This window comes from Balaenoptera physalus (assembly GCF_965194825.1).
Source record: "Balaenoptera physalus genome assembly, chromosome: 3".
Lineage (NCBI taxonomy): Eukaryota > Metazoa > Chordata > Mammalia > Artiodactyla > Balaenopteridae > Balaenoptera > Balaenoptera physalus.
In genome coordinates, this window is record NC_138890.1 from 54,728,499 (window position 1) to 54,742,244 (window position 13,746).

General features: G+C 34.6%; 1 protein-coding gene across 10 annotated transcripts in view; it reads right to left on the reverse strand.

Moving 5' to 3' along the window:
• RBM27 (RNA binding motif protein 27) overlaps positions 1–13,746 on the reverse strand; it is an 81,453-nt gene that overhangs the window by 18,097 nt on the left and 49,610 nt on the right. For 9 of the 10 annotated variants that reach the window (XR_014261651.1, XM_082454088.1, XM_082454089.1 and 6 more), the window contains 5 exons: positions 12,827–12,901; positions 12,522–12,686; positions 11,064–11,168; positions 10,770–10,961; positions 1,187–1,297 (listed from right to left, as the gene is read on the reverse strand). Coding sequence is in view for 9 of the 10 variants with exons in the window: in XM_082454088.1 (XP_082310214.1) it covers positions 1,187–1,297; positions 10,770–10,961; positions 11,064–11,168; positions 12,522–12,686; positions 12,827–12,901 (648 nt within the window). In the remaining variant the exon portion in view is untranslated. Of the gene's footprint in view, positions 1–1,186; positions 1,298–10,769; positions 10,962–11,063; positions 11,169–11,200; positions 12,373–12,521; positions 12,687–12,826; positions 12,902–13,746 lie in introns of those variants that run through there. The other variant, XM_082454086.1, reaches the window with a different exon arrangement.

Sequence of the window (13,746 nt, forward strand, 5' to 3'; positions counted from 1 at the left end):
TTAAGTAAAATGCTTTTTAGGCCAAAGGACAAACAGACCAGTATACAAAGCCCAGGCTGGGTTTACAAGTGACGCAAAGTATCTTTTTGGGGCAAAAAAACCCCAAAACATTAAAAAAAAAAAAAAAAAAATATATATATATATATATATATATATATTCTTCTCCCCTGCTAATTTTGCTAGTTTAATAGAAGATTTCCATTCTAATATCATCAGAAAAATAAATAACATATGAACATTTAGTGGGGGGAGGGGGATATCTATGAAACATGTTTTTGATAAAATTAATTTTATTCTATTATCTTAAAAGTGAGGAAAATAAATAACCATTTGAACTTCTAAACTTTTCCTCTAATACCCGATTATTTGTGAGGGACGAATATAATACCTTCCCTATGACACTGACATTCCAAATCTTACATAAAAATCTAAAATCTTACACAAAGTAAAAGTATCTACAAACATTCCCGAAATACCAAGATTTTTCTTTTCTTTCTTTTTTAAACAAGGGAAATGTTTCTGCTTTTGTTATGTAAAATTACCCACTTGGTCAGGAAGACTCTTGATCAGCCATAAATGCTCGCTATCTTTTAAAACCAAAATTACGATGAATGAGGAATAACTTGCAATGCTGCCTAAGTGTCCATTTTGATAAACTAATTAGAAATACAGGAGTAAAAAAGCAATATTAATTCTCATGTTTTAAGAAGCTGGTTAGTACTTGTATTATTTAAGTCCTTGGTTTTGCTATTCTTCCCTCTTATGTCCATCTTCTTTACACTCTCATTTTAACCAACTATACGTAGAAAGAAAATAAGAAACTCAAATCTATTACTTACAGAACTTGAATAAGTGAAAACTAGATCAGATAAAATTTAATTTGTTCACTCAATCCATGTCTTCATTTACCAAAATAAAAACGTCCAGAGCCCCAATAAAGCCAAAATAAATGCAAATTTTTAAAAAAGTAGTCTCTCCTACACCAGAAAATAACCCCCAAAAGAGCTTTTATATTTCTGCACCTCATCTGATTCTTTAATAAACTTCTAGACTAGTCTTAATTAATTACATGCATGAAAAAACTCAATATTTATTTTTAAATTTATATTACTTACTTTAATGTTAAGAAAAGCATATAACTGGAAAACAATCTAATTCAACTCTTATTTTCAATCGTTAAATTTACCTCCTCCTTGACTTCTTCTTCCTCAGTCTCAGTGGATACAGAAGGCACCTTGGCCTTGTGCCATGATATTTGTAGCCGACGGTCTTTGAATTTTGACCCTTGGTTTGCAGGCTAAAACAGATTTTAGAAGAACACAAAAGTTTGTACTCACATTTACTAGTAATTTCTTCAAATTGTGTGCTATTAAAAGTTTAATGACTTGAGGGAAAAAAAATCTGTTAAAATGGCTCTACAAATAATCTCCAATGAGAGCTAGAAAAAGTAAAGTTCTTTTTAATTAGAAGACCACATGTCTGGTTTTCCCAGGACAGTCCATGATTAATGTTGATGTCACATAAATTTTAAGATCTGTCTTGGTTTGGATGATAAATTATATAGTCATTCTACTTAGAAAGGTCATGATGAGGACAACAAATACTGTCTTAATATGATTATTGGCCTCTATCTTTGATAATCTACATATTTAGAGTAAAACCTTACAAATATAAGTAATTTAAAAATTATCTATTCATCTCATGACATCTCTTATATCCCCATCTATATGTGTTAAAACTATTCCCACTTCTTTTCCTGAAATGCTATATAACAATGACAAATACTCTGCAGCTCATCTACACATCCCACAAATGTTAAACACCTACTATCCTATCTCAGGGTAAAACTATGCAGTTTCAAATGTATTTCTTGTTACTACTGTCTAAACATTTTTCTCCTCCCCAGCAAATTTCAGTTAAGAGAAACCAAAAGTTTAATTTTAAGGACAAAGCCACAGAGACAAAAGAACAAAGACCCAAAGTTTCATGAAAGTGAAAGCTTAATCATTCCTACAGCTTTCCTATCAACAGATCTGGGTTGTAGAATATCCCCAATTCTTGGTTCAGTCCTAAAATATGTAATAGAAGGGGCTCTTTTAAATTTGGGGTTTCACCCTAGTTTTTCTAGGAAAAATATTGATGAACTTCATGAAGCATTTGCAAAATATTTCCATAGAACACTCAGATCATTGCATGGCAAGAGTGTACATTAGGCCAGATGCATACCAGTCAATTACTGTCTCTGTTGATATCACAGCCTGTGATTTAAGGAAAAACTCCTATTATCCCTTGTAGGTGGTTAAATGTTTATAACCTGACGCCAAACATTTTGACTCATGGGACAAACTAAAATGACATATCAAAATGGCCCTAACCCAAATATACATTTACCATCTTTTCAAAATCAGGTAGTTACTAAGTGAGTGGACGATAAAAGTTCTCATCACAAGGAAAAAAAATTTTTAACTATGTGTGGTGATGGATTTTAACTAAACTTATTTTAGTAATCACAATGCATATGTATACTGAATCATTATGTTGCACATCTTAAAATAATACAATGTTGTATGTCAATTATATCTCAATAAACATTGGGGAAAGAAAAAGCAGGTAATCTGTGTAATAGACATCCCTTGCCCTTACTCTATCCTTTAACATACAGCCCAATTATAGAGATTTCTTCGGTATTTCGTTCATTTCTATATTATTTAAATTCTTTCCAGCTTTACTGAAGTATAACCGACAAATAAAACTGTAATATATTTAAAGTGTGCAATGTGATGACTTGCTACACTGTGAAAGGAAACCCCATAGAGTTAATTAACACATGCATACCTCACGTATTTATTACCCTTTTGGGAGGGGGGCGGGGGAGGGGGGGTTATTAGAACATTTAAGTTCTACTCTCCTAGCAAATTTCAATTATATAATACAGTGTTGTCAACTACGGTCACCATGTTATACATTAGGTCCTTAGACTTTGTTATCTGAATTTTTAAGTAAAGTTATATTACTTTTATTAGCAAGAAAAAGCAATATAAAAAATTTTAACCTATATTAACTGGGTTGCTTTCCAAAGAGGGTAGCAGTTCTATCCTCCAAAAGAAATTTTAAGGCATTAGATATATTGCATATATATTATTGAAGGAAGAAGGAGACATTTAATTTGTATGCAGTCAGGAACTAAGAAAATAAAACTCCCACTACCTAACTTGTAACAAATAAGAGTAATAAATAGAATAAAGATGTATTCTAGTAATACCAAGTCAGGAACTCTCACACACCACTGGTGGGAATCTAAACTAATAAAACTGATGCAGTTCACTTCACAAGTCCATGTATATCCAACAGAAATGTACACGTATATATGAAAAGACATTTAAAACAATGTTCATAGCAACACTGTTCATAAAAATGAAATGGAAATAACTCAAATACCTATCAATAGGAGAATGGAAAAATAAATTGTGGTATATTTATACAACTGAAAATTATACAGCAATAAAAATACCAAACTACTGTCACATGTAATAACATGAATGAATCTCACAAACATAATATTAAGAAAAAAAAAAAGTAGACACAACAGAATATATACTATGTGGTTCCATATATATAAATTTTCTTAAATAGGCAAAATAATACTATAACATTTAGGAACACACATTTAGGTGATAAAAATACAGTTGATTCTCGTTATTTGCAGTAGTCACATAAAGTTCACCCAAGCACTGAATTAGCAAACACTGAACCATTCATTGTTCCTAGGGGAAATAGAGGGTTCGGTTCCTATGAGCCTCTGGTCAAGACATTTTTGTCCACTGATCAATATGTAATCTTGTTTTATGTTTAAAGACATTATTTAATATATACTGTTGATTCATTAACATTGAACTCATGGCCCAAAGCATGACAACTCATGCCTGAACAAGGCTCATCTCTAACACACATCTTCACCATAAGGCACATCATGACCTTACTGAACACTACACAGCACTTCAGAACTATACTTGGAAGCCATTTTAAATAGTGAAATCACCAATGAAAAGCACAAAAAAAGAGAAATATGGCACTAAATAGACTGCAAAAAAGACTTGTTTACAGCATGAGAGCTGAGACGAGAAGGCAGAATATCACCTCATTTGACCTCCGTTGGGAACTTGTGCACTGGTCAACTCAAATTTTTCACAGTTCTGCACATGTCTGAAAATGACCACAGAAGCACTTCAGGTATTGATTTTGAGGCTGTAATAAATTTTAGTGGGTAGGTGAATGTGCAATGCAGTATCCACGAATAATGAGAATCAACTGTATAAAGAAAGCAAGGAGGTGATTATAATAAAGTGAGGCTAGACTTTTTCTGAGGAGGAGAGAAGATAGTGACTGGAAGGGGGCAGAAGGAGACTTTTGAGGTGCTGGGAATGTTCTATTTCTTGACCTGAGGGGCAGGTAATATGGTACCTTCTGATAAATCACTTAACTATACATTTCTTATTGGTATAGTTTGTTTCAATAAACATTTTAAGTTGAGTATTATCTTCATAATTGCAAGAAAATACCAATTAGCCAAGATATTTATGTGAAAAAGCAATGTTCAGAACGCACCTCTGTATTTATAAATGATCCCATTTTGGTAAAAAAAAATTTTTTTTAAATAAATTTATTTATTTATTTATTTATTTATTTTTGGCTGTGTTGGGTCTTCGTTTCTGTGCGAGGGCTTTCTCTAGTTGCGGTGAGCGGGGACCACTCTTCATCGCCGTGCGCGGGCCTTTCACTGTCGCGGCCTCTCTTGTTGCGGGGCACAGGCTCCAGACGCACAGGCTCAGTAGTTGTGGCTCACGGGCCCAGTTGCTCCGCGGCATGTGGGATCTTCCCAGACCACGGCTCGAACCCGTGTCTCCTGCATTGGCAGGCGGATTCTCAACCACTGCGCCACCAGGGAAGCCCCGGTAAAATTTTTTCAATGAGAGACTTAATATATGTATTCTTATATTCGTAATTTTTTCTATAAAAATATCCAAGAATAATAACTACCTTGTAAGAGTAGGCCAAGATTAAGAGGTGAGATTTTTACTTTTTATTAACCGAATTTTAACCCTTTGCATGTATTAATTTTTTTAATTAAAAATACTTTAAAAAATTTAGGACTTGCCTCATATACCTATCAAAATATCTAATTTTTCTATACACACATATATATTCTCTCACACGCATATCTATACCATGGCTTGAAATAATGAAATATTGGAGAAAAGTTAGATGTCCATCAATACAGGACTAATTAAATCTAGTACAGTACATCTATACAATAAATCACCATGCAGCCATTAAAAACAAAGCAACACCATATGCACAATTAACAGTAATTGCCTATGGGGAGTGGCACTGAATGACTGGAGGTAGAAGGAAATCCTATTTTTCTTTCCTTTTCTTTTTCTTTTGGCCACGCCACGCGGCATGCGGGATCTTAGCTTCCCGACCAGGGATCAAACCCGTGCCCCCTGCATTGGAAGCATGGAGTCTTAACCACTGGACCGCCAGAGAAGTCCAGGAAATCTTACTTTTCATTGTACATACTTTTCTTTTTGACTATGTATATGTGTGTTGCCCCCCAAAATAAATCAAATATTAACATATATGAATATATGTGTGAATATGAGCAAATCAATTACATATCATCAATAAAAAATTATATGCAGTAACTTAGAAGCATGTAGAACCTTAGAGGCAGAAGTTACGCAGAGAGCAATTCACCTACACAGCCATTTTCCCAGATCAGAAACTGATGCCAAATCTGTGCCAGTCATGATTCATCAATCCCCTGACTGGCAAAGATGAAAAAACAAAACTTAAGTGCTGTTGAGGATATGGGCAAGCAGGTGCTCTCACCCAATGTCATTACAAGTTTAAATTAGCGCAACATTCCTGGAGGGTCATCTGGCAAGCTGTACCAAAATTTTAAATACACATACGCATGCCTTCGATCCAGTCATCTTGCTCCTACGAACTAACCTAGGGCAATGGTTCTAGGCGGGAGACGATAATGTTACTCTAGAGGGCATTTTGGTGGTCACGCTGACTGAAGAGCACTTACTAGTATTTAGTAGGTGAGAGCCAGAGGTGCTAAAGGTCCTGCAACGCACAGGACTGTCCACATAACAAATTATTTCACTCAAGAACGCCAAATCCAGTAAGATGTATATAACATTGTCCATAACAGTGAAAAAACAGGAAACACCCTAACTAGCCATCCTGCCTGACACCATGAAGAAAAAGACCTAAGAAAGAAAGCCAACACACTAGGATAGTAGAGGAGAAATATGAAAAGAACCTGTGTAGCTCAGTTTCTTAAATAATCAATCCTAAAACCTCCCTACCTCTAGACTTCTTGAAAAAAAAGAAAATAAATGTCCATATTTTCCAAGTTATTTATCTGTTACTTGCAGCTAAATGCATCCTGAGAAGCATTTACTATTTTCATAATCAGGAAGAAGAAAATAAAAAAATCCACTTCCACTCTATTATTACTGAGTACAACTCTAAACCACACTACCATAGCTCAAAATCTTTGTAGTTAAATGATGCATACTATTGAAAAAATGCCAAAGTACAGTTCAAGTACTCCAAACATTTAGTATAAATAACTTTCCCTGTTGAAATCAGCTGAACCTCTCTTTACCCAGGAGTGAAGGAAAGCACCCTAAGCTCTCATCCTATCTGTACCCTTAAGCAAGGCTCTATGACTTAAAATTTGCAGCTTTTACCTAAACTTTAATATTAAAATACTTAAAGGAAATTCTTCATGAAGGTCTTTGATACCCTCCTATCTCTGTCAAATGAAAGATATATAAATAAGGATGCTTTTTTAAAAAAAGTTCTTTTGGGACTCACTGATTTTATCTTTAAAATATACAAAATTCTATTTATATATTACATGATATTATTTCCCTTTTTTTTTAAAAAAAAATTTATTTATTTATTTGGTTGCACCGGGTCTTAGTTGCAGCAGACACGTTCCTTAGTTGAGGCTCACCAGCTCCTTAGTTGCAGCAGGTGGGCTCCTTAGTTGTGGCATGCGAGCTCTTAGTTGTGATATGCATGTGGGATCTAGTTCCCTGACCAGGGATCGAACCCGGGTCCCCTGCATTGGGAGCATGGAGTTCCAACCACTGTGCCACCAGGGAAGTCCCATATTTCCCATTTTTGAACTTAAATATTTAATATATAAAGTAATACAATAATATATACCAGGGGTCTGCAAACTACAACCTTCACTCCAAACATGGCCCAGCACCTTGTTTTTGGTGGCCTGTGAGCTATGAATTATTTTTACATTTATAAAAAATTATTAAAAGAAGAAAAGGAAAAAGAAGAAGGAAGAGGAAGAGGGAAGGACAGGTTTAGAGAGAGGAGGAAAAGGAGAAAATGTGACAGAGACTGTACGAAGTCTTCAAAAGCCCAGCGTGTTTACTATCTGGTTCTTTACTAGAAAAAGTCTGACTAGTGATATATACTATTAAAATATTTACATATTATTATACATGTTTTATGTTGTTATAGATAACTTCCATTGTATATAAACATTCTCTGGATTTTAAATTTGTGTATATAGTTGACCCCTGAACAACACAGGGATTAGGGGTGCTAACCCTCCACACGGTCAAAAATCTTAGTAATAACTTACTGTCAGCCTTATTATTGAAAAAAATCTGTGTATAAGTGGACCAGCACAGTTCAAACCCATGCTGCTCAAAGGTCAACACTTTTTAAATTTACTCATATTTTTCATGTACGTATCTGGGACTTAAAAGCCCAAGATTAACACATATCCTCAAATTTGGTTTTAACATATACAGTATAAAAATGCTGGTGCTTCATCTTAAAAATGCATGTGCAGTTAAAAAGTCTGATTTTAAAAATAAGATATGTTCCTTTGGAAAGCACAGAAAACAGAGAAGAGCCTAGAAGGGAAAAAAAAATTAAAACTAACTTGAATTCTCCCACCCAGAACTAACAATTTAAAGCAGTTCCATTCCAAGTTTATGTATACTCTCCTATCCCACCTTTTCTTAACCTAAAAGACAATCCTGAGAATTTTCTTATGTCATTATTCTTTAAAAACATGTTTTTAATAGCAGCAAAGTACTGCTGAGCGTTTAGATAGTTCTCATTTTCACTATTATAGAGAGTGCTACACTGAGCACACTTACAGTTTGCAGAATCGTTTGCATAGTTTCCGTATGATAAATTCTTAAAAGTGGATTAATGCAGGGGTCCTCAACCCCCCCACCCCCCCCACCCCGGGCCACACAGCAGGAGGTGAGTGGCAGGTGAGCAAGTGAGGCTTCATCTGTATTTACAGCCACTCCCCATTGCTTGCATTGCCACCTGAGCTCTGCCTCCTGTCAGGTTCAGCAGCGGCATTAGATTCTCATAGGAGCGCGAACCCTACTGTGAACTGCGCATGTGAGGGATCTAGGTTGCACGCTCCTCGTGAGAATCTAATGCCTGATGATCTGAGGTGGAGCTGAGGCGGTGATGCCAGCGCTGGGGAGCGGCTGCAAATACAGATTATCATTAGCAGAGAGGTGTGACTGCACAGAGACCATAATAAATCAACTGCATGCAGACTCACATCAAAACCCTGTCGGTGAGTGGCATGTAAAAACAAGCTCAGGGCTCCCACTGACTCTGCATTATGGTGAATTGTGTAATTATTTCATTATATATTACAATGTAATAATAATAGAAATTAAGTGCACAATAAATGTAATGGGCCTGAATCATCCCGAAACCATTCCCCCCTCCCCTCCGGTCCGTGGAAAAATTGTCTTCCATGAAACCAGCTAAAAAGGTTGGGGACCACTGGATTGAATACAAGAATAAACTGAAGGACCCTAGAATTAGGTCCTCACACTTCAGAACAGCTTCACTAACACCCATCCATCACCTCTTCATACAGATATGGTTGATCCATGATCCTTTCACAATCATTAAGGACAGTAAAAGAATATTGAAAATATACATTTTACTTTAGCCTTTGTGGGATTATAAAAGACCCTGAAGAAGAGTCACCCTATAGGTTTGCTAAATCTACTTTCAATAATGTCTTAGGCATATGTATTTCTGTATTTTTTTCAAAGAAAGCATACTATACTGCCCAAGTATCTGTTACTAGTGTAAGTGTGTTTCTAGCACTCAAGACTGTCGGATAGCACCCTATCAAAACAAAAAACAAACTACAAAACACCATTGAAACCAATGGTAGTGTCTCATTCTTGAAGTTGCCTTACCGGCCTTGGCTTCGTTTGCTCCTTCCCCAAATGCCTGGACACACCCCTCTCCGAAAACCAAGCGCCGTATTTCAGACTTAACAAATATATGTATATAAAAGTTGGTTATTATTAGATACTCTAGAATGACTCTACTTACGAGAAGGAAAGAGAGCCATTTGAGCATGACTTCTGGATTAAAACTTAAAGATTTATATATAACCCTCAGGGTAGAGCATGCAGCTTCCTACCTAACAAAATTACCTACTTTTTGTAACTAAAACTTTCTACAGAGCCAAATTTATAAAAATTCTGCTTTATATTATTATACATTATTATCTAATGCACCTCACCAGAGCTGGCAGTGGGTCTAAATGCCCATGCCCACGTTTTGGCAAGGAGATTCGAATGTTATATACTCAACACTGAGAGACAAAAATCAACATTCACCCAGCCTCCAGAAGAACACCCTGCCCATGTACAGTGCTCCTCCATACATTATCTTCTTTACTCCTCAAAGAAGTCACTTCAAGACAATCTCCCACTTTACCACAAAAGAAAATAACAGTCAGGCTAGTGAAAAAATTGGCTCAAGAGTAAACAGACTGCAGCCCAGGTGGCTCTCAAATCTGGACATCTTATAACAACCCACCATTCTGTAATAGCCAGGGTGAAACAGGATTAATGAGCATCAAACTAATAAGAAACTATGGAGTGAAGTCTTGCTCTTTAAGATTTCTCTCACCATGTTTAACACTTAATAGGGTTGAAAATGTTTTCTCTCAAAAAAGTTGTTTGAGGAATAGGCATCTGGATGTTAACAGTCAGTTGTGTATTTTTACCTTGGTCCTGTCACTTATTAACTGTATGATCTTGGGTGACTTTTTTAAGCTTTAGTTTTCCGATCTGTACACATGGGTTTCTACTTGCACTTTATACAGTTATTTAAGGTTTCATGAGATCATGTATGAAAATGCTCTAGCACAAATAACACTCAAAAAAGTTACTGAATGCATTAATGAGTGGTTAGAAAAAGAATATACTCTGTTTATGTGCAAAATAATAAAAACATTCACCTGTGGCAAATATCTATTTGCATATTTGTCTAAAAGTAAGTGGTCACCACTGTATACAGAATATAACTAAACATGACTCTTCTCCTAACAAATTCTTCCTTTGGATTTCGTCTCCATCCCAGACTATTTTCACTTATTGACTATAAACACCTGATAAACCATGTAATAAACCCTAAAGCAAAAATCAAATATAGCTTTCGAATAACTTGTTACGACAAATGCATTTATGTGAAGTATTATGGAACATAGCATGAGCTGCTTCTTGACCTTCAAATATATTAATAGGAATTTGCTAATATCCATGATTTTACAACTTAATTTTCTAATCTGTAAAACATTTGACATTTATACAGAAGGCAACAAGGAAATGCTAAATACAATGCTTTTAGAGTTGGCATTTACTACTTTAAAAACTTACTGAAAAATGCTGAAGTAAGTCATCTTTCTCCTCCTCAATGAATCCCCCAACTGTTAGTGCTTTAGGGCGGTGGTCCACCACCATGTGATTTAGTGAACCCCTTCCTCTTCCTCCACGGCCTCGGCCTCTTCCTCGACCTTGAGAGGACATGGTCTTTCCTCGACCCACAGGTAAAATACCTAATCGTGCAGCCTGAATAACAACAAAAAGCAGAATATAACACATTGTCAGACTAAATCTTGGAAAACTATTTTGAGATGTTAAATGTAGTGGGTAACTCCTCTTAAATCTCACCTCAACCTGTAACTGATTGAGTTTTTTCCGTAACTCTGTTGTGTCTTCTCCTGAGGATAGCCTCTTGTGAAGGTCCAGTTCGGTATCTAATAGTTCTTTTTGGGCCTTTGGAAAAATTAAGAGTAAAAATGTATTTTTTAGACAACTTACAAAATCTTGTTCACAATATGACACTTATAGAATGACAAACATCTCTTCTGGGTAAATGTGAGAGTATGCAATAAACATGGGTGTTTTAAGGAAAGTAACTTTACAGATATAATAGAAAACATGTAGAGAGTATAATGTTATCAGTAGTAACAATAAACAGTATTACTGCTTAATAAGCAAGCAGTATTACAAATGCTTAAGATGGCCTAAAAATCAGACCTTGGAAACAGTCATCTGAGATGAGGGAGCTGAGAACGTAATAAAGCATAATAAGTGAAACATAATAGGGCAAAATAAATTACACAATAAAAATTCACTAATAGTACAAACATAACAGTTACATAATTGCTTTCAGATCTGAACCCTATAACTATTGCCACTCTTTTTTTTTTTTTTTTTTGGGTAAGAAACAAATTATCAGCCTTTAGCTGCTGTGACTATGAGAGATTTTCTTTCCCCCATATTCTCTTAAATTTCTTTCTATAATTAAATGCTCTTTTTATAATTGGGGGAAATTTCAATTAAAATAACATTTTTATTATATTTTTAAAAAGCAATCATTTTTTTAGATCATAAATTAATCTTTTTCAAAAAATTTTTATTGAAGTATAGTTGATTTACAATGTTGTGTAAAAGCAATCTTAATGAAACACTTTACATTCCTTTTATAACAGAGAACCACAATTTCAAATGTAATATAATACTGTACATAAAAATTTGCATTCTATATATATATATCTGACAAATTTATTCCCAGTTCTCAAAGGGCTGCAAATTTATCTAAAATCCCACTATAGAGCTGTAGAATAATGATGGAACCATGGTGTAAAAGCAAGTATTCTTCTACAGTAAGGAAACAAATAGAAATGAACAAAATTAGACTTAAATGGATCTAGAACTTTTGATTATTCTTTTCAATAGAAAGCCATATTTTTATCCATACTAAAGTCAATGATATCTTTTGAATATTAAAAGGGATGGATGCATTACAACATTATTAAAAAATTAGAAAAAAAAGCTGCTGAAATAGGAAATGTCTCTTTCCTTGCCATCACTCTAAGCAGTTACATCGTCAGCATGGAGAACAAAAAAATTCAGTTAAAAAACATCTTTGTTCAAACCCGGTATTATCACTTCTTTCAGAGGGAGTGTACAGCATCTACAGAAACATTAAAAAAAAAAAAAGATACTTATAATTGTCTCACACTAGACTATTAGCTACCTAAGGGTTCCACTGCACTTTTAAAGTGCCAAGCACACCACAGATGTTCAATAACCCTATGCTGAATGAAAAATGCAAATAGGTACCTCTGTTTTTGTCTTTACTTTAGATGGTGTGCAGACTGCAGAAGATGTTTTTAACTCATCTTTCAATTGTGAGATCTTTTCTCCAAGCTCTTTTAAAGTCTTCATTATATTTGCTCTCTCTTCTGGTTTCATGTTTTTGTTTTTTTCTAGCTTGGATATTAACATCTATAAAATAAACAGAAAAAAGTAAAACTATGCTTAGTAAATTTTAATATAAATAACCTTTAAAACTTTATTGGGGATATCTTTGTAAAATCCATTCCATACATCAATTCCAGCATGCAAATAATGAACATTTATCTTACCTTTTGGCATTCTATTTGCTTTTCTAACATTTCTTGCCTCTTTTTCCTCATATCTTGTTGTAGCTTCATTGCTTCCTGTATGAACAGGTAAAGAAAAAATCAGTAATGAATAACTAAGTTTGCCCATGATACATAAGGCTACTACAGTCTCAACTCATTTCTTCTGAGTCACCCCTTATACGAGACAGATTTTCCTCCTAATCAAAAAACAGCTGAAGCCAGAGATGAAACCTTTAAACCTATTTTCCCCCACACCTCCAATATAAAAGAGTTTATGTTTGTAACTGTACTTTAATATTTAAAATACTGAACACTAATTAGCTGTATCTATGAGGTTTATTCACTTAAATGACCTGGATATATATGTAAAGAAAAACAAGAGCTGTTTTCATTTTCCCACATAATAAGCCAAATCCTTATTTTTGAAGTTTGAAGTCTAAAAATAAAGTCTAAAGTCTAAAAGTGACATGCAGCTATAGGTTAGAAATGATAGCAAAATCTATGGATTTTTGCCTGGAAAATGTTGCCTCCAACCCCTCTGTTAATTAAATCTCCAATTATACTGAGATAATATATATAAATAACTATTTTATTTGAAAAACTCTATGTGAGTTTAAATCTAAGATGATAATGAAACTCAGAACTGAGTCACATGAATAATAACTACATAATTGTTACACTTCACGTGAAATATTATCTAACTTACGAAGCCAGAAAGGAATTAGAAGAGTAAATAATGAAATAAAAGTATTTGTTTCTCTCCCTTGCTGGGGGCGGGGGAGATGGACGGGACGACAGCTCAGTGTCTTTTACTTTTACATAGAAAAAAGTTCTTTCTTTGTGCTTGATGTAGCCACTGAAAGGCAACTGCAAAACATTTTTTCTGTTTGCTCATCTTTTTTTCAAGTGTACAATGCATC